We start from the raw sequence: 27,882 nt of genomic DNA on the forward strand, positions 1-27,882 counted from the left end.
TGGTTAAGGTTCCTGATAGATCAGGTAGTAGAACACTAGGAAGAAGGCAGGTTTCTGCACAGTTTCAAAGAACGGGCAGCATTAATACTGATAAGTCCAATATTGCTACCACATTATTTCTTCTTCTTACAAAAGTATTTCACTGTTAATTACAGTATCAGTCTCTGATAGACTGAATTTTTCTAGCACCTTAATTAATTAGTTTTGAGGGACTATTTCAATGGGCAAGAGGCATTATTTGACTTACTGGACAATATTTAGCAAGCTGTTTTTGATCTACGGGGATCCTCTGTATCAGACTCTTGTTGTTTGTTATGCTGTTGAATAGTCTGTCTGTAGTATGTTATCATACACTAATGACATAATTTTTCTGGATATTAAGAACCTGACCAATGGATTTTAATAATGTGCAGACATGGTTGAAGAGAATCACCTTGTGCTAAATGGCAATTAAAACTCTTGTCTTCTAGCAGGACCATGCTGACTGACTTAAATGATGTAATAGCAAGACAATTAACTTTGCTCCACAATGAAATATTTAGATATTTTTGGATACATCTTTTTTCGAACATATTAATTACTTAGTGAAACAAGTTTCTAATCAACTGATAAGGTTTGTTTCTTCTGAGATTAAACAAATGCTAGGAATACCTTTATGTTTCTCAGTTTGAGCATGCTGTCTTATTCTATAAACATGCAATAAGATAAAACTTCACCAAGCTGAAATTGTTAAAATGCTACTCTTCATTTTATTTTTGAATGTTCTTTATTTTTCTCATCATTCTGCTTTGTATTTACTTGTTTATGCATTAAGAATTAGATTCAATTATCCCTAGGATTTAGGGCCTCATCCGTGAACGTTTCTACATCATAGTAAGCCTTTCCAATTCAGAAACCACACTGCTGTGGTATTCCCCTCACAGGGGCCACAGTGTGCAAAAGCAGTCCCACGGGCAAAGCAGCATATTAATGCATCAGTCCATCTGCTCTTCCCCAGAAATATTTGCAACTCCTGAGTTACTCAGCCTTTTCCTCTAGGGAAAAAAACTAGTGCTTACTTTTGACAGCACTTACTCATTCCTAACTGTGGGAGTACTCACAGTACAGCTAAGTATAGTGGAGCCATACAGTGAGTGAGTGAGTGAGTGTGTGTGTGTGTGTGTGTGAGAGAGACAGTGTGTGTGTGTGTGTGTTTGTGTGTGTGTGTGTGTGTGTGTGTGTGTGTGTGTGTGTGTGTGTGTGTGTGTGTGTGTGTGTGTGTGTGTGTGTGTGTGTGTGTGTGTCTGCCTGGGTGGTCACACTACAGGAGTTAGGAGGGGATCAACAATCTTGTCTGTATGTGTATGTAACTGTCTGAGCAGGTTTTTCCATGACTGTGAACATATGGGGGAGTCAATTTGTGAAAGTGTGCACGTGTATGTGTTTATGAGTGTCTAAATATGTGAGTGTTTGCATGTAAGGGGTTGCCTATGCTACAGCATTATATGATTTGCTAAATGACTAGCACAGTCAGGTCTGACAACACTGTGTTTGATTCAGAGACTTGGTAATGAGCCACTCTCTAAAGCCAAGAATACAGCATCCATGGGACCAGATGACATCCCGGGCTGTGTACTACATGAACTACAATATGAATTGGCACCTCACCTAAGTGTCATGTTTAATCATAGCCTCACCTCAGGTTTCGTGCCCACTGAGTGGTGCAGAGCTACAGTTATCCCAATCCACAAGGGGGGATCCACCTTGGATCCCGGAAACTACCATCCCATCAGTCTGACAAGCCTTATCTGCAAGGCCATGGAGCGTATTATCATGGAACTTATAAACAAAGACATTGGCAACCTTCAAATACTGGACCTCACCCAGTTTGAGTTTGTGAAGGGCCGATCTTGTCTCCTGAACCTGATTGACTTCTTTGAATCAGTCTCCAGAGCCATGGACAAGGGTAAGGTGGTCCACACAGCCTATCTAGACCTTGCCAAGGCCTTTGACACCATCCCACACTCTGGAATCATAGATAAACTTACTACGTTGGGCATTAATCCCTATGTCACCCAATGGGTTGCTAAATGGCTTACTGATAGAACCCACACTGTAAAAGTAGCCGACTCCAAATCCAGCTCCAGACAAGTGACAAGTGGAGTACCTCAGGGTTCAGTCCTGAGGCCGCTCTTGTTTGGCATCTACTTCTCTGAAGTACAGGTCAACACTAAGGGACTCTGGCTAACAAAGTTTGCAGATGACTGCAAACTGGGAGCCATTATTGAATCCCCAAATGATGTGGATACTCTACAAAAGGGCCTTACAGAAACAGATGCTTGGTGCCAGATCCATGGGCTCAAGCTCAATGCCAAGTTATCCCCTTTAGGAAAAAACATGTATCCATGAATTACCATATAGGTGGCAGTACACTAAACACAGAAAGTGTGATAAGAGACTTAGGGACACAGGTGGACAGTGGTCTCACCTTCGATAACCACATCGCCACAACAGTCAGGAAATCCTTCTATGTGGGCACACCTCATCACGAAGGGCTTTTCATCCAGAAAAAAGGAGGTCATTGTCCCACTGTACTCATCCCTCATTAGACCCATTATAGAATACAACGCCCCATTTGGTATGTACCTCTCAAGACATCTGCAACAACTGGAAAGGCCTCAGAAATACCTCACTAAAAGAATCACAGGAATAAAGCAGATGCCCTATGCTGACCACCTTAAAAAACTCCAGCTATACTCTGTCGCATATCGTCTACTCAGAGGTGATCTCTGCTTAACATACAAGGCCATATCAAACCCAGAGCTGTTGGACATGCTACACTTAAAGAAATCCCAATCCCTCAGAGCTACACGCTCCTGGGATCTAAACCTTGTCATCACAATAAACAAAACATGCTGGAGGGATAGGTTCCTGACCCAGAGACTCCCCAGACTCTGGAATAGATTGCCCATACATGTCAAGCAGAGTGCCTCTTTGGACCTCTTCAAGGGGAACCTTGACGATTGGATGGGAGAAAGGAAATTCATCTCAGGGATCACGTCAGTCGCCCTGCTAGACAGGGGTCCAGGAAAGTAAATAATGTGGGAAGAAATAGCCAGGGAATTGTTATGGCTAGGCTTGTATAGGCCCTAGGGCTGACAGCCTAGTACCAACCTATGAACCTATGAACCTATGAACTAATGAGGTTTTTCTCTGTGTAGCTTTAGCACATCTCTGAATCATAGATTTTTCTCCATCTTGCTAACTTGCCAACCTACAGTGAGCAATTAGCACAGGCAGAGAGGCTCTCTCTCCAAATCACAGCTTGTGTTTTGCTTATACGGTTTTCAATGAATGGGCACCAAAAAAAAATGGTATGCATACATTAAAGTCCTGTTGAATTCTCAAACTAGACTTGTGATTCCACACTGTAATGCTGACGAATAAAGATGGTCACTGAATCATCTGACTATACTTTGCAATCATTATTTGAATTCATAGTCAGAATTATTCAATGATATAGTTTAAGAAAAAAGGCATGAAAACGTCTGCTTGACACTTTCTAGCTGTAGATCTTGTGTTGTAGATTTGTATACTATAAAATCTTGTTTGCTTGTATGATGTATATCTGAAACTGGAGTTGTGCTTATGGAACATATGTAAAATAGATACATACATAAATAAAACAACAGACCTTTAAAAAACCTACAGTCAAAGTGTTCTCCTACTAACTCTCCAAATATCTGCTAAAACAGTATGCAGAAGAGGGAAATGTGTAATCCCATTATCTGGGAACAGCTTACATCACCATTATTGTTGTAAAAATCAAATTTATGGATCAAAAGAAATCTTTCTTGGACACAACTTCACCTTACCTTTCCTATACTATAAAGGGTTTTTCTATTTTCTTTAACAAAAATGTTTACCACAGCAATCGAATTCTGCAAGAGGCATCCTCATCAAGATAACAAATGAAAGATAGCTAAACTAAAGCACAGAATGAAGTATGCTATTAAAGTGCAGTGATTTGTACACCCAAGTTACAGCATGCCTGTACACGTCTGTTAGTTATGCTGTAGTTCCCCACACTGAATAAATCCTGTAGTTATAGGGGCTTTGTCCCACCCATTTTACAAAAAAGACAAGTGTGGGGTCACTTCCCACATGTGAAATAAAAATACTAAAATAAATAATATCCAACAACACAAAGCAGCAGAAGGCAACCCCCAGCTTGACAATAATCCAGTCTAGCTCGTTTTAGGTAAAAAACAAATAAAACGTTTATTTGGTAAGCGCTTTCAAATTTGCTTCCTCAGACCGTAAAATTTTTCACAATGAACAAACATTTATTTAATTAGTAATCATGGGGTAAAACATCAATTATTCCATTAACTTCTTTAAAAATACACTAACCTTTTAAAAAACTTTCACTGAAAACCTGCATTACAAAGGATAAATACTCACATACTAGACAACTTTCATCACAGTTTGCATAGAAATCATTAGATTCATTGTAATATTATGGTAGTAAAATACATTATTAATGTTAAATTTAATTACTGCAAATATATAGGCTAACTATTGCCTGGGTATATATTACTGCTGTTATAAGAGGCTAGTGAGCATCGACTGTATCCAGCCATGTACAATTAATATAACGCATCTACGATCACTTCAAACATTTCATCAGTCATGTAAGGAAGGAATCCTGGTTGAAGGCTGTAATAATATACATAATGCCAGTATATTAAATTGCATGATTGTCCTTCTTAATATCTCATACATTGGCGCAATATTTCTATTATTGAAATTTACACTGATATTTATATATCTACGTCACCCGGCTTCACTACCAAATGAGTTAAAGATATAATGCACTATATATTGAATAGTATATAAGAAAGATTATAAACATATAAATCGAAAAATAGCAGCTTATTTACCCATAAAAGAGTATGTAAACATATTACACAATAGTCACGTTTTAAAAAATAAAACGTGTATAAAATTCAAGCTTGAAATGGAGGCTTTCTGGTGTCCATTGAAAAAAAGGGCTGATTGTACTTCCTTACAATACCAAGAAACTTTTATACAAGCCATTTTAATAGCTAGCTAAAAGGGCATAGAAATCATAATGGCTAAAACCATTATGATTAACATACAAGAGCTAAAAATATTTATAGAAAAAAGTATATATGAAAAAATATATATTAAATCATAAATAATACTATATTGAAACTTCCTAAAAAATATGCAGTGAGTGTAAAAAGTGTACAAATAATATGTTAAATGCTGAATCATAAATAATGCTGGACCGAATGATTCAACATCATGTAGGCAAACAAATAACATTTCTGGTCATATCAAAAATAAATTAACATGAATATCTTGCTAAATACTTCATACATCTGAAAACAAAAATAAAACTTAAGTTGTATGTTAATCATAATGGTTTTAGCCATTATGATTTCTATACCCTTTTAGCTAGCTATTAAAATAACTTATATAAAAGTTTCTTGGTATTGTACGGAAGTAAAATCAGCCCTTTTTTTTCAATGGACACCAGAAAGCCTCCATTTCAAGCTTGAATTTTATACATGTTTTATTTTTTAAAATGTGACTATTGTGTAATATGTTTACATACTCGTTTATGGGTAAATAAGCTGCTATTTTTCGATTTATACGTTTATAAACTTTCTTATATACTATTCAATATATAGTGCATTATATCTTTAACTCATTTGGTAGTGAAGTCGGATGACGTAGGTATATAAATATCAGTGTAAATTTCAATAATAGAAATATTGTGCCAAAGTATGAGATATTAAGAAGGACAATCATACGATTTAATATACTGGCATTATGTATATTATTACAGTCTTCAACCAGGATCCCTTACATGACTGATGAAATGTTTGAAGGGATCGTACATGCGTTATATTAACTGTACATGGCTGGATACAGTCGATGCTCACTAGCCTCTTATAACAGCAGTAATATATACCCAGGCAATAGTTAGCCTATATATTTGCAGTAATTAAATTTAACATTAATAATGTATTTTACTACCATAATATTACAATGAATCCAATGATTTATATGCAAACTGTGATGAAAGTTATCTAGCATGTGAGTATTTATCCTTTGTAATGCAGGTGTTCAGTAAAAGTTTTTTTAAAAGGTTAGTGTATTTTTAAAGAAGTTAATGGAATAATTGATGTTTTACCACATGTTTACTAATTAAATAACTGTTTGTTCATTGTGAAAAAGTTTACGTTCTGAGGAAGCAAATGTGAAAGCGCTTACCGAATAAACGTTTTATTTGTTTTTTACCTAAAACGAGCTAGACTGGATTATTGTCAAGCCAGTGGTTGCCTTCTGCTGCTTTGTGTTGTTGGATATTATTTATTGTGGTTTTGTGAAAGTGCAGAGGCATTTACCCTGTCGAGTGTGGTTTCATATGGTATAAATAAAAATACTGTTGCTTTTCTGGCTCTGCCTCAAGTATCTACAGCTGTGACACTACAAGCATGCCATGACATTAATGCAATCTACCTGCAAGTGGGTCCTATCAACATTCTGCAGTGCTACAAAAAGCAAGACATCAGTGCAAGGTATCTAGAAATAAATATCACAAAATGTTCAAATTGTAGCAGATATTAATCCCTGCAGGGGAAATGACAGAGTTGGTACTACAAAATGAATTAAGCAGGAAAAAGAATTAAACTTCTTAAAGCAACCAGAATTTAAAAAAAAGCACAGAGACCAAATGGCCACTACAACAGTGTTTCAGGTTCTTTAAGATTACATATCCAGTGAAAACAAATCCATTTGCATGCCATCACTCTTCTGTCTAAACAGGAATTATACAGCTAGACACCTTTATAGACCTGACATATGTGACACAGAACTAAAAGAATAACATTCAAACAACACTTCTGAAAATTCAGCAGATGAGATCTACGACGATGTCATGACTACAAACACTGACACAATGACTAGTATGTCTGCACATTTTAGACACTGAAGTTTGTTTATACACAAAAAATACTTGCTAAAATAGGACAACATAATTCTTAGTATCCTCCTCTGCTTCTGAATACCTCAGATGCCAGATTGCATGCTTCTGGCTTTCCTACAACTGTTATGATTTAGGGAAACGCCTGATTAATAGATCAAACCCAAAAGATGGGCTGAAGACATTTACTGAAAGGATACGCTGTTAGAACTGCAGTCTTGCATAGGAAGAAGGCAGGAATGTTATAGTGCTCGAACATTAACTCTGTTAACTTTTCTCGTTTGGCCCGTGTATTCCACTGCAAAAAATACAAATGAACAGTCTAAACAAAAAAGCAGCATACAAGTGCAACTTACTGCAAATTCTTATTTTTTTTAATTGATGATGGTGGGAGTCACAATAACAGCAAATTCAGACATCTCAAGAAATACAATTTCATATACATATATATATGCACAGCTTCTATTCAAATATGCACAACTGCTTAAAGCACTCACTACACATGCTGTGTTAAGCTATGTACTTGGTATTACCACCTTCACCCTCTCCTGCTATTAGTAGAGAATGCATGGTGTAAGACAGTTGGAAAACTACCTGGATCATTTCTACAACTCCCAACAATTTATAATATAAATGGTAGCAAAAGTTGCCTGAAATAGAGATAACAAAACTAAAATGCCAAAAAATACTGCAAATACACCCAGGCTATAAGACAGCAAAGGAGCAGCCTTGGGAGAGCAGCAAGAAAAAAACACATACACACACTGGTCATTTCAGAGTTTATGACTGCTGCTAAGGTTCTGAGGAACAAATGTTGCTCCAGCCACCAGTGATTTATAGCTGACAGTGCTTCTCAACAGTACAGAAAGAAAAAGAAGCCAAATACTAAACCTGAATCTGTTGTGCGGTTGATAGCTGCAGTGCTGAAATGAGATCCTTGAAGCTAGGGAGCTACCCCACTTTACACAAATGCAGCAGGATGTATGCTGCAATATACAACACTACTTCCCACAGGAAGGTGGGCTCACATGCCCCCCTGACTCTCGCACCATGACTTTCTACCCCACGGATGGAGGACCTACTTAGTGATGAGATATGCCAGGGTACCAGGGCCACAAAAACAAGCAGAAATGTCTGGGATGGTATGGCCAGCTCAAAGGGGAATGCATAGAAAAGTGCCACTTTACAAGCTACAGCAACTGCTGGGATGGATGAGTGAAGTTTACGTACTCATAAGGGTGTGCCAGCACTTGATACAACTCCTACTAACTGGAAACAAGAGGTATGAAGACAAAAATGCACAGCACCATCCAGATTCCAGATGTAGGCATGCTCAACCTCCAGTACAGACAGGCAAAAGCAAAACACAAGAAAGTTGTTTAAGACAATGCTAACAGTAAGCTCATTCATCCAGTAGCTGCATTTCTGCTTGTGAAACTGAAACTGCATCGGGAAAGATAAGGGTTACCAAGCTGGAAAATATTGCCCGAGCACTTAAATAAAGCTCTTCCATGCTGAAGAGGGCAGCAAAGGTGCATCAAGGATTTCACAAGGATTTCAGGCACCACACATGACTGATGCACACCCTTTTCTTAACAGGAGTAGCTTGATGATGGTGTTCTGGGTCCTGCTGACGAACATACTGGTCAACTTCCCCAAAAATGGTGCCATGCCAGGAGAGAGTCTCTCCCATGCTTATATGCGCCCACACACACTGGTCTAAGAAGTCCATTGCCTACTACCAGTCCCAAACAAGCTGACACACACAGCAAGGAAATGCAACAGGGAATGGACTTGGCACTAGAAAGAGTATCTGGCAAAAGTAAACGGTTCAGAAGAGGATGCTTCCAATTTAAAATTTTTAGGTGAAATGTTTTTAGGTAAGAGACTCTTAGAATTTAGTCTGCTTTAAACACATTGGATGTATGCTGTACTAAAAGAATTATGAAGGCATAATGACAGTTAGTGCAGGGGATTAAAGGTATGAACTATTAATGGCTGCTTCATCTGGTAAAAGTTTTGATTCCCTCAGCATCCATTAACCTACTGGGTAATCTTAAGCAAGTCACTAAACCAAATAGTGCTTTGGGGTAATCAGGAAGATTGGGCTAGACTCCTCAATGGTCTACTACATTGCATGCCTAGTAACTAGGCAGAATGATATCTCCAATCAGCTCTCAACTCTCATGAAATGAATGGATTGGGAATGGATCTTGCCCTGAGTAGAATGAACAGGCAGATCACAGGGAGCTGATGGTTAGCAGGCAAGAAAGAATTACACATTTCTACCCAGTTATAGTCTTCCATTCTAAAGCTCTTTCCTTTCTATTTAAAAGATCTGTACTACCTGCAATAAATTTGCATAAAAAAGAAATGCTGTTGCAAGTACTTAGTATGATTTGAGTTATGTACTTCTACTTCAACAGGCCCATATAAATCAAATCTTTGCACACCTTGTAATACCCGTGTGCTGTATTAGACTGCATATATTTACAATTCTACTAAAGTTGGATTTACATATCAATACTACCACACTCAGTACTACCTCTGGCCACGGTCATTTCTGAAAAGGATTCTCAGTTATGTCAGCCTACCTGGTTAGCAAATGAAAAAAATAAAATAAAATACTATTCCCCCCATTGTAAAGCTGACACTGGACTGACCACTGCTGATTAACTGTGCCTTCATCTAGCCATCCCTGACATCACATGGACCTCATGTACTCCAGGACCTCAAGCAAGCCCTTCACCCTCAGGATAAGGATTCACAATTTGTTCCTGGCAGATTTAGACCTATCAAACCACTCCTTAACTCTCACCCCCCCCCCCCACCACCACCATCTGTGTCTGAGGATAGGCCTATCCCCTCTTTTTTTCCATTTTAACCATAATGGTGTTTATCTCAGGATCCAATGTTGTCTTTTTCCAAGAGATTCAATGTGTGTCTTGCCGGATCCGGCTGGATCTGAACTCAGCTCCTTATTCCAAAGCTTTGCATCTGACAGCTCTAACTCCTCCCCTACCAACAATAACTCTCTCCTGCTTTCCAGATCTCGTTTGCCACCTGAGTAAACCAGACACGTGGATCGAGGGCGCCATCATCATTATTATCCCCTTTAAAAACATTCTGCCAGTTGAAGTAGTAGCGTTATGACATAACAGAGCTTTATGTATACATTTAGTATGTTCTTTATAGCCTTTTCTAACACTTTTCCTTGTGTGTGTGTGTGTGTGTGTGTGTGTGTGTGTGTGTGTGTGTGTACAGATTTTGGCAATTATTAGAAAATGGAAATCAGAATCTAAACCAACTATACTGGAAGTAGCAAGTATAGTAACAGAGATAAAACAACTGAAGTAAGATCTTTACAAAAGGGTAGGAGCAAAGTATATAGGAAAAATGTGAACTGTGGGAACAATACATACAAGGGAGGAATGAGGTCTAAAAGGCAACAGGAATTAAATGAGCTATGTAATGCCTGAGTGAGAAAGATTGGGTAGATTATAAGTGATGTGTAATTTTGCAACTGGGAGTGTGTCTGTATGGTTTGTGATGTAAAATGCTTGCAACTAGGATTGTGTCGGTGTGGTTTGTTTTAATTTATATAAATGTATGATTGCCTATGTAGTAAGTGATGGTTTAATAAAGATGTTTCTCGTTTAAAAAAAAGCGGGAATTGAATGATTTATGTACTATTGCTTAGGTTATATGATGTATAGCAATATATGTGAAGTATAATGTTTGGTATGTTAATACAGTTTGATTACTTTTAAATGAATGCAAATTTGTCAGTCACAAGTAATAATTCAATAAAGGTGTTTGGAAAAAATATTAGGATACTAGCTTATTAGCAAATTTTCTTCTTAGATAAGTAAGGTTTTTCATATTGTTAAATTGTTTTACTATGATGTCAACAGGTTTTAAAAAGTGCTCTTCCTGTGGGCATACAATACTATTCCAAAACCCACCAGTCACAGTGTGCTTACTGCTTGGGGCCTTCTCATTAACAGGGTTTGTGCTCCATCTGTGCTGCTTTTGGCACCTGAGCCCTTCAAGGCTGTAGAGAGAAGATGATTTTTAAAAGGCCTTCTCCCTCCACAGACAGGGTCCAAAATGGCTTTGGACCTGAAGGCATTCACCTCTTCCCCTTCTTCTGAATAGAAGAGGGATAAGGAAAGGGATAGATTCAAAGAGAGAAAAAGGAAAGGGAAAAAGTCAAAGAGAAATTGAAAGACAAGAGACCTGAGGACTGCCCAGAGAAAACTAAGAAAAGGTCTCCGGACCCCACAGCTACTGAGGTTCTGGCATCAAAAGTATCCAGATAACTGGATCTGAATGTTGTTCGGATCCAAACTCCTTCTCTGAAGATGCCCTTTACTCTGGTTTTGATAAGTCCCAGCCTACATTCTCCCATATTACAAAAGCTACCTTTGAAGGCTGTGTCGATAGCCTCATCCTCTAGATCTGGCCAATCTACTAGCAGCCTCACAAAATTCGATTTCAACTGAATAATGAAGAGGTTTTTGAGGAAACAGATTCAGCTGGAGTCCTCCTAGCTCCATCTCTGAGGAAAGGCCCAGTATCAGCCCCTTCCACCTCAAATGTTGAGCTGTCTCACCTTTCCACACCATCTCCATTCCCATAGCTGGTGCACATTGAATCCAATCTTTCCATGGTACCAGCTTTGAAGTCAACAGCCCTGGAGACTACACCTTTGACATCTTCCCTCATTCACTCGACTCCAGTGTACTCAATTCGTCTATAGTCCTGGAGCGGAGTGTTGGTGTCAGAGCTGCAGTGGTAAAGTTGACCCCAAGACTCTTGGAGCCATCACTGCCGCTCAGGGATGTGGCATTTGACAACTTAGTCCTGAGGTTCTCCTCAGGGCCTTTAGCCACTGGAATCGAAAGGGCTTCTGATTCATCTAACATTAGGTGGTTCTTCTTTGGTTCCAGTGGTTGAGTCAGCTTTCGAGGCTGTGGAGAGGACCTCGGCTGGACCAAAACTACTGGTAGGCCCCCAGAGTTCAGATCCATCCAGACTCCTTCTGAAGACTGTGCCTACCTCCTTACATTCTTGTAGACAGGGACAGACAGATTCCTGAAGATTCAACAGTACTCGGCACTTGATTTTTTGATGTGTCCCACTCAGGAGTACCAAGGCACATTCTCCAGAAGAGGACTTGTAAAAGGAAGCATACAGACTCTTCTCCTGAGTGTCACTGAAGACACTGATTTAGATGAGGGAGAAAGTTCTCCAAGGTCTCCTCCTGAAGGCATCTCCTTCGGAGACATCCTTGAATTGACGAAATGGGTGTGTGGGTCACCTAAATTCCTTCTGATAAGTCGGTGTTTCTCGAAGCCTCTAAGTTTGGGCCCGGTCCTTCAATGTTCTAGGTGCCCTCCCAACCTGATACCTTAGCAACCTTATCAATCAGAAAACCTGAAAGGAGCCTGATGTGGCGGAGTCCATTCCGAAGAAGCCTGACGGAATTTTAGTTGTCCTTGGGCTGGGGGTTCCCCTGTAGATGCCATGGTGGTAGCAGCAGGCACTAAAAAGGAACTGTCGGAAGAGATGTCCTCTGTCCATCCCCCTAACATGAAGTTTAGGATATTGGGCAGATTGGGGAAATGGACATATGCTTCATCCACCTTCTCTCTTCGTGCACTGAACTAAATGGCTCACTTGACACATTTCAAGATGGATTTGATAACAAAGGAACTTTCAAATTTTCTGGCAGGTAACTTACTGGATATCCAAAAAATGTGGATTCCCAGTTGTGTATCCTACAGTCATCTTCGAATGTAGCCACGAGACTGCTTTTTAACAAAGCAGATGGTACAACCCAAGCAGATGGCACAGGCATTACGGTGCATCATCATGACTGGATGCGTCTCTGCAACTTTGCAGAAGGCTTTAAAACATTCCTCATAAATGCCCTATGTAATGGCTCCACCTTGTTTGGACCAAAAGTCAAGGTCATGCTTACCAGAAGTGAACAGGATGGTAAGACCTTGTCTGCTATTGGAATCCATTTTTCAACCCCTCAGAGATCATTCTCCAGGAATCAAAGAGGGGGAAGAAAAATGTGGTTCAAAAAATCGCAAGGTCTTTACCAGGACACTTCTGATGACAAGCCTCCCAGAGGCAGAGGAGGAGGTAATTTCACTGGACTTCGCCTAAGAGGAAGAGGCAGTCCACAAAATTAAGGTTTCCTTGGACTTTTATAGAGAAACCATAACAGTGTCCCTGAACACTTGCCGACTGCTGCATTCTGGAGGCAGTCAGGGGAAGCTTCTCCTTACACCCTCAAGCTTGGCAAAATACAACTTCCAATGCATGGCTGATAACAAGAAGTTATAAAATAACCTTTTAGTAACCTCAAGAAAACAACCAAAGATCTGATGATGTCAATTTTCATTCTCTTCTCGAGTGATGGGTTCAGATCCGATGCTGAGAAATGTCTGGGCTGTTGCTAAAGCTCACGGCAATCTAAAGCTCTCGAGCTTCCCCTTACCCATAACGGACCAACCCTAAGTTACCTCAGATCTCATTTGCTGCTATATGTAAAATATGTGGTTCTCCTTAGCTCTTGAATAGTTACAGATAAGTCTGTTGATTTTTATTTAAACGTTTATCTTGTCCCTTACCCTGTTGCCGACTTAGCGATTTTATAAAATCATTTATTCCCTTTTCTCTCTCCTTGAAATGTGAGCATTCAGTCAAATATATTTCTAGTGAAATGTCTTTAAAGTAAGAATAGTTATCTATACTTTACGTACTTTCATCTATTTTTGCTAGTATTCCTTTATTGTCTTTTTCAAGAAAAGTGCATTAAGGATGGGCACTAATTATTGCCTTTTTTTTTTTCAAAAAAAGTGAGTTAAGGATGGGAACTAATTTAAGCTTTTGATACCCATACTTTGTCTGTTTCCTGACTTGGACTATTACTTTTACAGGAAGTCTGTGATGGTTGCCCTGGCTTTAACCACAGGACTTTAGTTAAAAACAATTTAATATTGAAAGGCTTGCCTATCCATTTCATCCTCTTGGTCTTGGACTAATCCTGAAAGTGATCTAAATTAGATCCAACCTCAGATCCTACATCTAAGAGAAGACGTCAGTCTCATCAATCCTCACCTTTGGATCCTATAACTAGAAAAAGATCTAAGTTGGACCCAACCTCACCCTCGAGTCTTACATTTAAAGAACCGAATTTGGATCCTAAATATACAGAAAGATCTAAGCTGGATCCGACCTCACCCTTGGATCCAAAAGAGAAATGAGTAAAGTCACGGATATGACTGTTTTCAACTGTTAGAGGGCCCTTGGATCCAGGCCATCTGACTTTGCCTGCCTCAGATCCAAAGATTGCTTTTCTTGAGATCCGAGGATTGTCCCAAGTACTCCAATTCTGTCTGCTCTGAAGAACTCGGATCCAAAGCTTGCTTGTCAGATCCAAGGTGTTGGAGGTGGCTATGAAGTTGTTGGAGCCTTCTCTGCACCTAGGACCCTTGGCTTTGTTTACCTCTACTCCAGCTTTCACCCCTAGGGGATTGCTTTCAAAGTGAAGCAAAGAGGAACAAAGATCCAAAAGTTTGTTCTTTTGGATCTGATATATTCTCTTTCTCTGGAGCAATGTTTCTTAATAGCTATGAAGATGAATTTGCCTGCCAGAACACAACAGAGGGCCCCCCCCAGTTCTTCTATCTTCAACCCTAATGTCTCTACATTGTTTGACATAGGTACAGCCAGTACTACAATCCCAGACTTTCCAACAGGGTATTTCTATCTCTATTTTTTCCAGTACTTCCCCAGAACATTCCACTGAGGAGGTTCCTAGGAAGAAGAAGTGTAAGAGGAAACATTTGAACTCTTCAGAAGAGTTAGTAATACAGGATATGCTCTACGATGAGGGTGAAAGGTACCCAAGACCACATCCTGAAGATTTCTCCTTTAGAGACATTACTGAAATCCTAAAAGAGAGAGATGGTTGGACACCCAGTTACTCTTCATCCGAGAAGTCGGTATTCTAGGAAGCTTTCAGTACTGGCCCATCTACTTCCTGGGTGACTCCATTAATAAGCTTGTTGAATTGGTCTCTCAGCAGACATGTAAGAATCTTGACTCAGTTGAGCCCATACCTAGGAGATCATACAGGATAATGGCATCTCTTTCAGATAAACAGTTTTTTTTGAGCAAAGGGGTACCCGTTGATGCCATGATTGTGGTGGCCACCAAAAAAGAACTTGCTAACAAAGTTCTACTGTTCATCCCTCTAAAAAGTAGTCTAGGGCAATGGACAGGTTTGGAAAGCATGTTTATGCTTCAGCAAGCTTCGCTTTAAGATCACAAAATTATTTGGAACTTTTTATGTTTTCAGAGGGATTTGATTAAGGAACTATCAGATCCCCTCTCAGAATCTGTTTCTGCAGAAGTCCAATCACCCACAACTTCTCAGATGGCTACCCATCAATCTTTTTCAAATTCCTCCATGAGGCTCATTCCACACAAAGCCGAAGGAACCTCAATGGTGGCTAGTTCTATCTTTTCCATATGCAGACATACCTGGATGTGCTTATATGATTTTGCGGACCCCTTCATGTCTTTGTTCATCAATTCTCCCTTTGACGGCACGTCTTTGATTCACTCCAAAGTGGACACTTTATCCGGGTGTGAGAAGATTGAAAGACCCTGAATGCAGTAGGCATATGTTTTTTTCACCCCACAGATGTCCGTTTATAGGAATCTACTGGGTGGTCAAAAGCTGTGGTTCAGGAAATCCCAAGGTCCCTTCCAGGACATGTGGAGGAAACTCTCCTATGGGCAGAAGGGAGAACTCCAATGGACAACGATGCCTGCGAGGTAGAGGTGGCCTGCAAATCATGGGTCCAGAGATTCTTTCTTTGACAGACCTTATAAGGTCTTCTGTTAGGAGGCCCGATTACCCACCTCTGGAGGCAAACAGAGGTTCATTATCCCTGCACCAAAGAGTCAGGCTAGACTTAACAGAATATACTTGGGTACAGAGAATATTTTCCAGATTTTATATTATATCCCTTTTTCCTTTCTACTGCCGGTCTTAAAAAAAATTCCGATGTTCCACCCTGTCAGAGGAAAGAAGCAGCAATATAAATATGAAGCTGCTAGAAAAATGAATCATCCAAGAGGTCCCACCAGACCAGACAGAATTTGGAGCCTGCTCAAGTCTCCTTTTAATGTCAAAGAAAACAGGGAACTGGAGACTAATTCTGGATCTCAGCAACTTGAACAGTCTGTTTGACACCAAGATTTGGATGGCCACAGTTCAGTTCCCCCCCCCCTTTTTTTCTTTTCTGGGCAAGGACTAATAGATGTGCTCTATAGATATTTAGAATATGTATTATCACAAAAAAGATAAAACAAATTAACCAGAAGGTATTTACGCTTTCAGCGGGGAATCAGTCACTACCACTTCAGTCCTCTGATCTTTAGTCTCACCACAGCCCCTAGAGTGTTTACCATATGCATTGTAGTGGTAGCATCTCTTCTGAGACTACAAGGTTTCCGGGGCTTCAGAAACTCATTACCACTCTGATCAGGCATCTGTTGATAAGGGCAACAGGTCAGGTTCTCCAGACTTATTTTTTTCTGAGGATAACCAAAAACTTCAACAACTCTCAACTGCTACTAACTCAAAATTTGGAAATCATAGGAGCACTGTTCAACACAAACTCTATGATAGCTTCACTGCCCCCTTTGTGTGAGTCCAAATGATAAGATCATAGGCACCAAAATTTCAGCCTGCTTGGTCCTTCAAAATCTAAGGTCAATGTTAGTGCCTAAAAGACTAGTACCTTTACCCATATTTAACATAAGATTTATACAGTGGTTTTTGGACTCGCAAAGGTCAATACTTTACCAACCTTTGTCAATTCTGATTCGAAGCACTCGTATGCAAAAGAGATCTCATCTAGTAAATTCAATTGGATCAAATTCTACAAGGCCATTCCTTCCATTTCCCTGCAGCCCAAGGCCATTGTGACCATGGAAGGTTCACAACTGGGGTGATGGTGCACTTCCTGGAAAAATAGGTACAAGGCACTTGCTCACCCGAAGAGGCCTGCTTTGCATATCAACATTCTGGAGATGAGAGCAGTGCTATTAGCAGTGCAGAATGTCCAAGATGTTCTCCCTTTGGGGATGACTGCAGTTCAAATGGAAAATATGTCAGTAGATTGGTACATCAACAAATAAGGAGGAATCAGATCTTTTTCCTTGTGTTGAGAAGCCCTCAGAGTATGGCAATGGGTGATCTCCTCTAACCACTTCTCTTATAGCAAAGCACATTCTGGGGAAGTCCTATGTCATCCAACTTGGAAAATGACTTTTTTCTAGTAGCCAAAACATCAGCTAGACAAATTTCAGAAATTCAAGCATTATCTACAAAACCTCCTCAGAATCTAATACCAATCAGTCTATTAATTTGACAGTTTTCTTCACCAAAGTTACTAACAAAGGAAAATGCATGTTACATTTATTAGATGTCCACAGACAAGTTTGTACTTGCATAGAACAAAAGACATACAGACCAAATATTTGTCTCCTTTGCAGACTTGAAATTGGGTAAATCAGTAGACAAAGCAACTTTAACCAGACGGATAACTGATGGCATTTCATTCATTTTAAAAAATCGGGCATTGCCTTACCACAACTGGCAAGGGCTCATTCAACTAGATCAATGGCAACTTGTATAGTTTTCTCCAGAGGGTTCATGGATGACATATGTTCAACAGCAACTTGGGCTACTCCCCATACCTTTGTTACTCATTACAAATTAGATCTGGTCTCCAGGGATATTGCATGATTAGGTTCAAGTGTGCTCAGCAATATCCTTTCTTAGAGTTTACCCTGGAATTTAGGTAGCTAGGGACTCTGTCCCATCAGTTGAGGAGAAAATGAAAATTGACAACATCAGATAAAGAAGTTATGTACTCACCATAACGTTCCATCTGTGTTGTCCATTTTCATTCTTCAACTTCTTGCCCACCAACCCCCATCCATTATTTACATATGAACTTCTGGAAGAATGAGTTCTTAGAGGAACATCATTGTTTTTTATACTGCGCTCCAGATACACTCTTTCTAAACTGAGTGCATGCAATTGTTACACCTATTTTGTTTGTGCATAGTAAATATTATCTTTTCTAGTAAACTCAGCAAACAAGATCTGAGCTAACTTACGGCTGGTGCATTATGGCTAGGGGAAGCTTGAGAGTTTTAGATTGCCATGAGCTTAAGCAATAGCCAAGATGGATCTGAGCATCGGATGTGAACCCTTCGGTTGAGGAAGAATGAAAATGGACAATATAGATAGAACGTTATGGTAAGTCCATAACTTCTTTATTCCCAACGATCTACCCAATCAGTTGGAATCTGCAGCAAAAGAAGTTAAAAAGTTGCTGGACAAGACAGTCATCCAACTAATCGCCCAAGACCAGTTAGAATTTGGAGTCTATTCAAGGCTCTTTTTAGTACCAAAAATGACAAGGGGGTTATGACCAATTCTGGATGTCAGCAATTTGAATCAATTCATAAAACAGACAAAATTCCAGATGGTCACAGCACGATCCATTCTCTCTCTCTACTCAGAATGGATGACTGGATGTGCTATGTAGATCTCCAGGACACCTGCTATTGCATAAAGATCCAGCAGACAAACTGAGCAGAACTATACTACTGCCTCACGAGTGATCTTTCAGTGAAACAGCAGCAACAGAGATCTTCAGCCACTGGGACCAACCTTGCTGCTTCTTACCTAAACAACAAACACAGAAGTTACTTTGCCTTCATCCCTCCACAGGGTTATTCACCAAGAGACGCTCTAGTCCAGCCTTGATTCCCAGGTCTCCTTTACACTTTTCCTCCCATTCCTCTTATCACCAAGTTCAGCCAGAAGGTAAAAGAGTGCAAGACCAGGATGATCCTCATTGCCTCCTCTGGTCTTGGCAGATATTGTTCCCTCCTCTTTTGCCTCATCTAGTTCACCCACCATGGGTTCTGGATCCATTCCCAGAACTCCTCACACACCCCTCTAGGCTACCTCTATCAGATCTAAACACCCTAAAACTAATCACATGGTTTCTCCAGCTCTAACAATTGCCAGAGATGCCAGGCTTTCCTCTCCAGTAATGCAAATCATATCCTCCTCTCAAAGGAAAGCTACAAAAAAGACTTGCATGAACAAATGGAACCATTTCTCCAGCTGGGTGTCCTCTAATGGGCTTGAGCCCTTTTCAGCACTGCTCCTAAAATTTTAGAATTTCCTTCAGAACTTTCCATGGCTGGATCAAGTTATTCTACAATAAAAAGTATAACTGGCAGCCATTTCAAACTTTCACACAGGATTCTACAAAGCTTCCATTGCTCCAATCAAAATTTCCAAGTCTTTTCTAAGAGATACCTTTTTGCTGAGACCTCCAGTTCATGATCCAATCCCTCTCTGGAATATCACTATTTTGCTCCAGTCTTTAAACCAGAAACCCTTTAGACCAGCAGTATCCACAGATATGAAGATTCTTCCTTGGAAGACTAATTTTCCTGGTCTCCATTATGTCTGTCAAACGAGTTTCAGATCTTCAGGCACTCTAATGTAAAGTCCCCTATCTAGTCTTTCATACAAAAAGGGTGTCTTTGAGAAAGTACAGTTGTGTACACTTACCATAAATGTAGATGTTCGAGTGTATTCACTGTTGCAGTTATCACATTTGGGTTATCCCCACCAGGGTAGCCCTCAGTCGGGCCGAATACCACAGTCTTAGTATTTCTGTGTCGGTTGCTGTCGCTTCAGGACTGACGTCAGGTCGTCAGTAGTATAAAGTAAGGCAGCTGATGCCATTACATCAGTTTTTCTTGCCCTGTCAGGAGTCCCCAAGTGGGAGCCACGATATGGTGGAAGAACCCCACCAGTAAAAAGTAAATACCAAAAAGTTCTTTGCAATAAGAGACAGATAGAGAAAGGGAGATGGGGGGAGGGAAACCAGGACTGCAACAGTGAATACACTCGAACATCTACATTTATGGTAAGTGTACACAACTGTACTATGTTCTTTGTGTTTCACTGTTGCAATCATCACATTTGGGTTGATTCCCAAAGCTGGGGAAAAGGGTGGAGGCAGTCAAGAAGACTGGGGGCTGGCTAGGATGCCCTGCAAGACAGCAGTGGCAAAGCCTGCCCTGGATTTGGAGAAGATAGGCAAGTGGTAATGCCTGGTGAAAATATAAACAGATGTCCATGTTGCAGCCTCCAGGATGTCCCCTGGTGGGGACTCCTCTGAGGAAAGCTGCAGAGGTGGAGGTTGCTCTGGTAGAGTGAGTTCTGTCCCCCTTAGGGGGAGGTTTCCCGTGTTGCTTATAGCAGAAATGGATGCAGTGTGCTATCCATTTGGAAATGGTTTGTTTGGATATGGCTTTGCCCTCTGCTCCCTGCAGCAAAGCTAACAACTGATCAGTCTTTCTGAATGATTTAGTCCTGTCTAGATAGAATAGTACAGTTTTGTACCTACCATAAATGTAGATGTTCGAGTGTATTCACTGCTGCAGTCATTATACTTGGGTTATCCTGCTGTCAGGCGGTCCCGCAGTTGGCCAGAGTTCCAAAGTCTTGGTCCGGCATCAGTTGCTGTCGCTTCTTCCCTGACGTCAGTGCGCCAGGGGTATATGAGATGCCGACACCATTTTCTTCAGTTTTTCTTGCCCCAGATGTCAGGTGCCCCCAAATAGGTAGGCAATACATATTGCTAATAAAACATACATAAAAAGTAAAACCAAAACCTTCAGTTACCAGCAAATACACCACATAGGTAGTATAGGGTAGAAAGGTATAGATAAGTCCCAGCTAAGAAAGACGGGATGGAGGGAGGGTAACCTGGACTGCAGCAGTGAATACACTCAAACATCTACATTTATGGTAGGTACAAAACTGTACTATGTTCATCGTGTTTCATTGCTGCAGTCATTACACTTGGGTTGAATCCCAAAGGTGAGGTAGGTTGACTGGTTCTATAGAGGATTTGGGGTGGCTATGAGGCCCTGCAGCACTGCAGTGGCAAAGCCAGCTCTGGATTTAAAATAAAGAGGCAAGTGATAATGTTTGGTAAAGGTGTGCACTGAACTCCAAGTTGCAGCTTCCAAGATATCTTTAGTAGGTACTCCTCTAAGGTAGGCAGTGGAAGTAGCTGTTGCCCTGGTGGAATGTGGGCTAATGTTGCTAGGTACAGTTTTCCCATGCTGCATGTAGCAGAAACAGATACAGTGTCCTATCCACTTTGAAATGGTCTGCTTGGAAATAGACTTTCCCTGTGATCCTGCAGCATATGCTACAAACAATTGCTCAGTTTTCCTGCAAGCGTTTGTTTTGTTCAAGTAGAAACGTAACTGTCTGTGTATGTCCAATGAATGCAGAAGTCTCTCCCCTTTATTCTGGGGATTTGGATAAAAAGTTGGCAAGTGAATAGTTTGGTTAAGAGCCACACTGGATACCACCTTTGGCATAAATGAAGGGTTTGTTCTTAAATAAACCCTGTGTCTTGGTGAAAAATGATGAAAGTTTCCACTGCCATTAGTACCTGTAACTCTGAGACTCTTCGTGCTGAGCTTATTGCCAGAAGCAGAACAGTTTTCCATGACACATATTTTAATTCTGCTGAATTGGCTGGCTCAAAAGGAGGTAAAGTTAGTTTTTCCAAGACAAAATTGAGGTCCCAAGTTGGTGTTGGTGCTCTCTGGGGCGGTCTTATGTTTTTAGCCCCTCTGAGGTACTGTTTTAGCAATGGATGAGAGAAAATTGGAGGATCTGTGTTGTAATGAGCCGAGATGGCAGAGGCGTGGATCTTAATGGATGAAAAGGACAGGCCTTTGTCCAGCATCTCAGTTAAATATTGTAATATCTGAGGAATATTTGGGACAAGAGGGTCAAAGGTTTGAGCCTGGTTCCAGGCACAGAATCTCTTCCACTTTTCTGAATAAGATTTCCTGGTGCTAGGCCTCCTGGCCTCCAAAATGACATCCATAACAGCTTTAGAGAGATGGTGTTGTCTGCTTGACTAAGGAATCTGCCATGCAGCCAGGTTTAATGTCTTGAGCTGGCTGTGCAGGATCTGATTGTTTTGTTGAGTCAGAAGATGCGGAATTTGAGGTAAAATCCATGGTGGGCCTTGAGCTAAGTTCTTTAAGATTGGGTACCAATGCTGGTGTGGCCAGTCTGGGGCAATCAGGATCATTTTTGGCTTTTCTTGTTTGGCTTTTAGGAGTACCTTTGAAAGGAGAGGCAGTGGTGGGAAGGCATAAACTTTTAGGCTTTTCCAGCTGAACGAGAGAGCATCCACTTTCCATGCTTGTGGGTGGCAAGTCCTTGTGCAGAATTTCTGTAGTTGGCAATTCATTGGGGAGGCAAAAAGATCTATGTCTGGGCTCCCCCATTTTTGTGTTATCATGCTGAATACTTGTGGATTTAATTTCCACTCGTGAGGATCCATGATGTTTCTGCTTAAGTCATCTGCCAGTGTATTTTTCTTTCCTGGCAGGAATTGTGCTTGCAGATGAACTTGACAGGTTAGAGCTGTGTTTCACAAGGTCATGGCTTGTCTGCAGAGGGGATAAGAATGAGTGCCCCCTTGCTTGTTTATGTACCATATAAATGTGGTGTTTTCTGTCTTTAGTAATAGCTGTCCTGGATGCAGAAGGTCCTTGAAAGCTGTTAGGGCATTTTGTACAGCCAGCATCTCTTTTTGATTGATGTGAAGATGCATTTGGTCTGCGGCCCACTTGCCCTGAATACATTTTCCTGCCATGTGTGCTCCCCAGGCGTAATCCAAAGCATCTGTTGTTAGTGTCTGCCTGGCTGTGGGTAGAGTGAAAGGCTGTCCCTTGTTGTGGTGACATGCCACTAACTTTACCTCCTTTTGAGCCAGCCAATTCAGCAGAATTAAAATATGTGTCACCATCGAAACTCTTGTTGTAGGCAGGGAATAAGTGGTATTACTGTTTCCAAACTGTGACAGTGTTGAGTCCAAACACTTTTTAGGTACCATTGTAATTTCCTCATATGCAGTCTGGCATATGGTATTAGTAGTATGCAGGATGTCATGAACCCCAAGGCCTGCAGAATTTTTCTTGCAGGGAGTTGGGTTTTTGTTGCCATCAATTGAAAGTACTGAGTCAGTTGTCCTTGCTTGTCTGGCATGATATAAGTTATCTGGGCCATTGTATTTAAGCTGGCACCCAGGAATATCATCTCTTGTGAGGGCACTAGTTTTGACTTCTTTTTGTTTACTGTGTACCCTAGGCAACTTAACAATCTTTTTACGAACGCCAGATGCTTTAGAAGAATGTCCTTGCTCTCTGCTTGAATCAGGCAGTCATCCAGATATGGATATATTTGAATTCCTTTTTGTCTGCAAAATGCAATTACTGGTGCCAGGCACTTTGTGAAGACCCTGGGCACAGTAGATAAGCCAAAGGGCAGTGCAGAGAATTGGTAGTGCATTGAACCAGCTATGAATCTGAGGTAGCTTCTGCAATTTTGTCGTCTGATAGAGACTTGCAGGTATGCCTCTTTGAGGTCCAAAGTAACAAGCCAAGCTTTGTTGCCCAACATGGGAAGGAGCTGCTGTAGTGTCAACATTTTGAATTTCGGAACATCCAGGTAAGTATTTAGAGTAGAAAGGTCCAGAATGGGTCTCCAGGCTTTGTCCTTTCTGGGGACCAGGAAGAGTCTTGAGTAAAATCCTTGTCCTTTTTCCTGCTGTTGTACTTTTTGAATAGCTCTCATGTCCATGAGGGCTGTAATTTGTTTTTGTGCCTCTGCCCATTGATTTTGTGGCAGGTCTGGCATTCCTTTTAGCCTTGGAAAAGTGTGAAAGTGGAACCTGTAACCATGAGACACAATATTCAGCACCCATTTGTCTTGGGTGATTGCTTGCCAGTTTTGAGAAAAAAGTGCTAGTTTCCCCCCTAAGGGAGCTGCCAAAAGGGAAGAGTTTGGCATTGGAAGGGGGAAGTCATTGGGACTGTTTCCTGTAAGGTTGTGACTTGTCCTCACCTCCTTTTGGGGCTGAAGCACCCCACTGTCGTGGTCTGTAAGAGCCTTGTGGCTGAGATCTGCCTCTTGGGCATCTGTATCTGCCTCTTTGTGGCCTGTCTGACACTGGAAAGGACCAATTTTTGTAGGCCAATTTCTGCTAAATAGTGGTGGCTGTACCTGTAAGAAATTCTTCACTGTTTGCATAGATTTTGCTTTATCCTCCATTTTCTTTAATACCTCTTCTGCCTTAATACCAAATAAATTATCTTGCTGCAAAGGAGCATCCAATAATTTTGCCTTAACATGATCTGGTAAACTTTGTTCTTTCAACCAAGCATGCCTTCGAATCACAGATCTTGTAACTGCTGCTCTACAAGAAGCTTCTAATGAATCAAAGCCACATTGCAAAGTATGCTTTTCCACTTGTTCAGCTGCATGCAATAAATCCTGCATTTCCTTATAATCAGGTTGTTCTGCATTTGTACTCATTTTCTGTTTTAATTGAGACAGTAAATATTGTTGATATTTAAGCATGTGAAACTGGCAATTTAAAGCCCTCACTGCCAAAGTTGCTGAGGTGTAAACTTTCTTCCCCCATCTGTCTAATGCTCTAGAATCCCTATCCGAGGGAACTGGATTTTTAGCCGTGGAAGCCTTTACCCCTTTGGGACCCTGGGAAATAGTTTCTGGGTCAGCAACAGTGTTTTTATAAAGAAACTTGTGAGAGTCAGGGCCTCTGTAGTACCTGTCCGGCTTGACTGGAGCTGGGGGTAAAGAATCAGGATTTAAACTAGATTCAGAGAACACATCATCCACAATGTCCAACACTGGAGGAATAGCAAGGAGCCTGTGCTGAGGCAATAAAAGAAAGTCTCTGAACCTTTTCTTGGATTCTGAGTAATTCTGGCCCTCCCAATGGAAATGCTCCCTCATGGTATGTAAAGTTTCCCCAAAAGAGTAATCCTCAGGAGGAGAGGCTGAAGGAATTGATTCTTCAGCATCAGAGTCCTCATAGGGGGGGTAAAGAATATCCCTGGTCTGAAGAGGAATCAGAATATATAGAAACCTGTTCAGAGGAATCATAATCTGTATCCTGCCTAGGCCTTTTATCAGGAGGGGGATGGGAACCCCTGATCAGAGTTATCAAGTCTTCGGCCATTTTGGGCATCTGTTTTTTAGGCATGGAGGCCTGTCCAGGTGAATGCTGTACTTGCTTCTTTGTCTTTAATGTAGTTTTAGTCTTGGCAGTAGTTGCAATGGTAAGTTGTGTAGGCCTGAAAACACCCTCAGAAGCCGATGCCTGCTCAGCAGCTCCGGACCCATCTGAAGGGTTAATCTCTGTTGGCCCAACACCTTGAGTATCCAGAGGCCTAGGCACCTCCACATGGGAGTCGGTCGCGGCCTGTGGTTCTGAAGTAGCGGGTGTCAGGGGCTGCGAATGCGCCTCACTGAAAACCGGCGACTGGCCTAGAAGAGGCTTCGTCATCAGTTTTTGGCCTCGGATGCCTGTCCTTATCTTTATCTTTGCGTTTTTGGTGCATTCCGGTCGTCAGTTGTTCCAACGGCATTGTATAATTAAACCTTCGGCCAAAGTAATGGCAAGCAAAATCAAACCGACGTTTAATAGTGCGTTTGTTAAATATAGCACAAAACCGACAACTACTGACATTGTGATCTGGGCCTAGGCATGGAATACAGTAAGAATGGAAATCCTTATGAGGTATTTGCTTCCCACAAGAAATACAATTATTAACTTTTACTGACATCGGTCTGAGGCAAGAAAAGGTTTCCCCAACGGGGTACGTAGCTTTATTGAAGACTTCGGTTCTAAAATCGAATTTGATATTTCAGGAGTCAGCTAACCGGCACTTGCGAACTGCTTTTGATTCGGGCACCACACGGCAAGAAAGACTGAAGAAAATGGCATTGGCTGCTTCTTATATACCCCTGATGCACTGACGTCAGGGAGGAGGCGACAGCAACTGACATCGGACCAAGACTTTGGAACTCTGTCCGACTGCGGGACCCAGGACCGCCTGACGGCAGGATAACCCAAGTGTAATGACTGCAGCAGTGAAACACGATGAACATCAGCAGGATCCTTAGTCGATGAAGTGTTCTGTGGCATACCAGACTCCAAAAGGGTCCCGGTAGCGGCCTGAGAATCCACAGAAGTGGGCATCAGGGGCTGCGAAAGCGCCTCACTGAGGACCGGAGAACTGACGACTAGCTTAACAGAAGCATCATCAGTAGGTTTGGACCTGTGCAGTCTGTCTGTGTCTTTATTCTTACTTTTTTTTGAAGATCTGATGTCGGATGGCTTACCGAAGTCATATCGGAAATCAATGACTGAGAATGAAAATATCTAGCTACAATAAGGGCCTGATGACGTACAGTTCTGGCGTTGAACAAAGCACAAAAGCGACAGCGAGGGACATCGTGGTATGGGCCTAAGCAAGTGACGCAGTAAGAATGAAAGTCTCGGTGTGGTATTTGCTTTCCACAGGCGAGACAATTGTTAACTTTTTCTGACATTGGTTAGAGCAAGAAAAAAGGATCCCCAATGGGGTACTTAGCTTTAGAAGACTTCAACTTCATTTCGAAAAATGAAACTCAGGTAGCGGCCGACCAGCACTTGTGCAAACTGCTTCTGCTTCGGGCTCAAAACACTGATGTAATTGCAACGGCTGCCTCACTTTATACTACTGACGACCTGATGTCAGTCCTGAAGCGAGAGCAACTGACGCAGATATACTAAGCCTCGGGTATTCGGGCCGACTGAGGGCTACCCTGGCAGGGATAACCCAAATGTAATGACTGAAATAGTGAAACATAAAGATCATCAAATGCTTCCTTTCTCCCAAAAGTGGCTTCTGAATCAAACTTAAACCAACACACTGACTTGCAAGTTTTCTTTCCAAATTTTTCCAACAAAGACAAATATATGTAGACCCAGTGATGACAGCAGGACTTGAAAATAAATCCATCTTTAATTTGCATAAAAAAGCAGGACATAAGCACTTTTGTAGATTCACTACTTCATCAGATGTAATTTACCACTTCATAACCACACCTTTAAATATACTTATTCAAAGTCACATGATTAATACTGTTTGATTTAAAGGTACAAACACTGTTAATTCAAGCACAAGTACTTAAGACATAAGAATATTTGGTAAAACAGTATTTTATAAAAAAAATAAATTACTGCTAACTTATCAAACTCTCATATGTTACTATAAATAAATTATACCTTAAAATATATGAATAACAACATATATAGAAAATACATTATATAAAATATATCTGATCATAAAGGACAGATACTATCATAGTAGTTAATCCATATTTATCACCATACTAATTAATTTTCTACTCAAGGCTCTAGCCTTAAGTTTAGGTTTTAATGGAACCCTGCCATTCAGGCCATGTCCAAATCTCCCCCCTAATATATGTTATATACACTAGATGTGCACAGGCAGCTTAGATTCTACTTACACTGCACCAAGTCAGAAAATTGGATCAACTGTTTTTATCCTTCTCCAAGAAAAAGTTAGGACAATCATTGTCTAAGGTAACACTCTCAAGATAGTTGGCTAATTGTATTTCCTTTACCTATGATTCAAAAGGCATGCCCTTTCAATCTAAGCCTAAAGCAAACTATACAACAGCAACAGCAACCTCAACAGCTTTTGCTAAACGAGTTCCTATTAGCAACAGATATGCAGCAGCAGCAACTTAGTCCTCAACTCACACCTTTGTGTCTCACTACAAGTTAAATGTGCAGTCCAGCATGCGTACTTGGCTCTGCCATACTTGGGAATAT

General features: G+C 40.9%; 1 protein-coding gene across 1 annotated transcript in view; it reads right to left on the reverse strand.

Moving 5' to 3' along the window:
* The window catches only part of LOC122806107 (actin-like protein 6B), a 298,586-nt gene that overhangs the window by 219,906 nt on the left and 50,798 nt on the right, over positions 1 to 27,882 (reverse strand). Inside the window, exon 6 of the mRNA XM_044076345.1 lies at positions 7,198 to 7,295. Coding sequence (XP_043932280.1) covers positions 7,198 to 7,295 — 98 coding nt within the window. The remainder of the gene's footprint in view (positions 1 to 7,197; positions 7,296 to 27,882) is intronic.

Source organism: Protopterus annectens, chromosome 7.part0 (assembly GCF_019279795.1).
Source record: "Protopterus annectens isolate FY-2018-M chromosome 7.part0, PAN1.0, whole genome shotgun sequence".
Taxonomy (NCBI): domain Eukaryota; kingdom Metazoa; phylum Chordata; order Ceratodontiformes; family Protopteridae; genus Protopterus; species Protopterus annectens.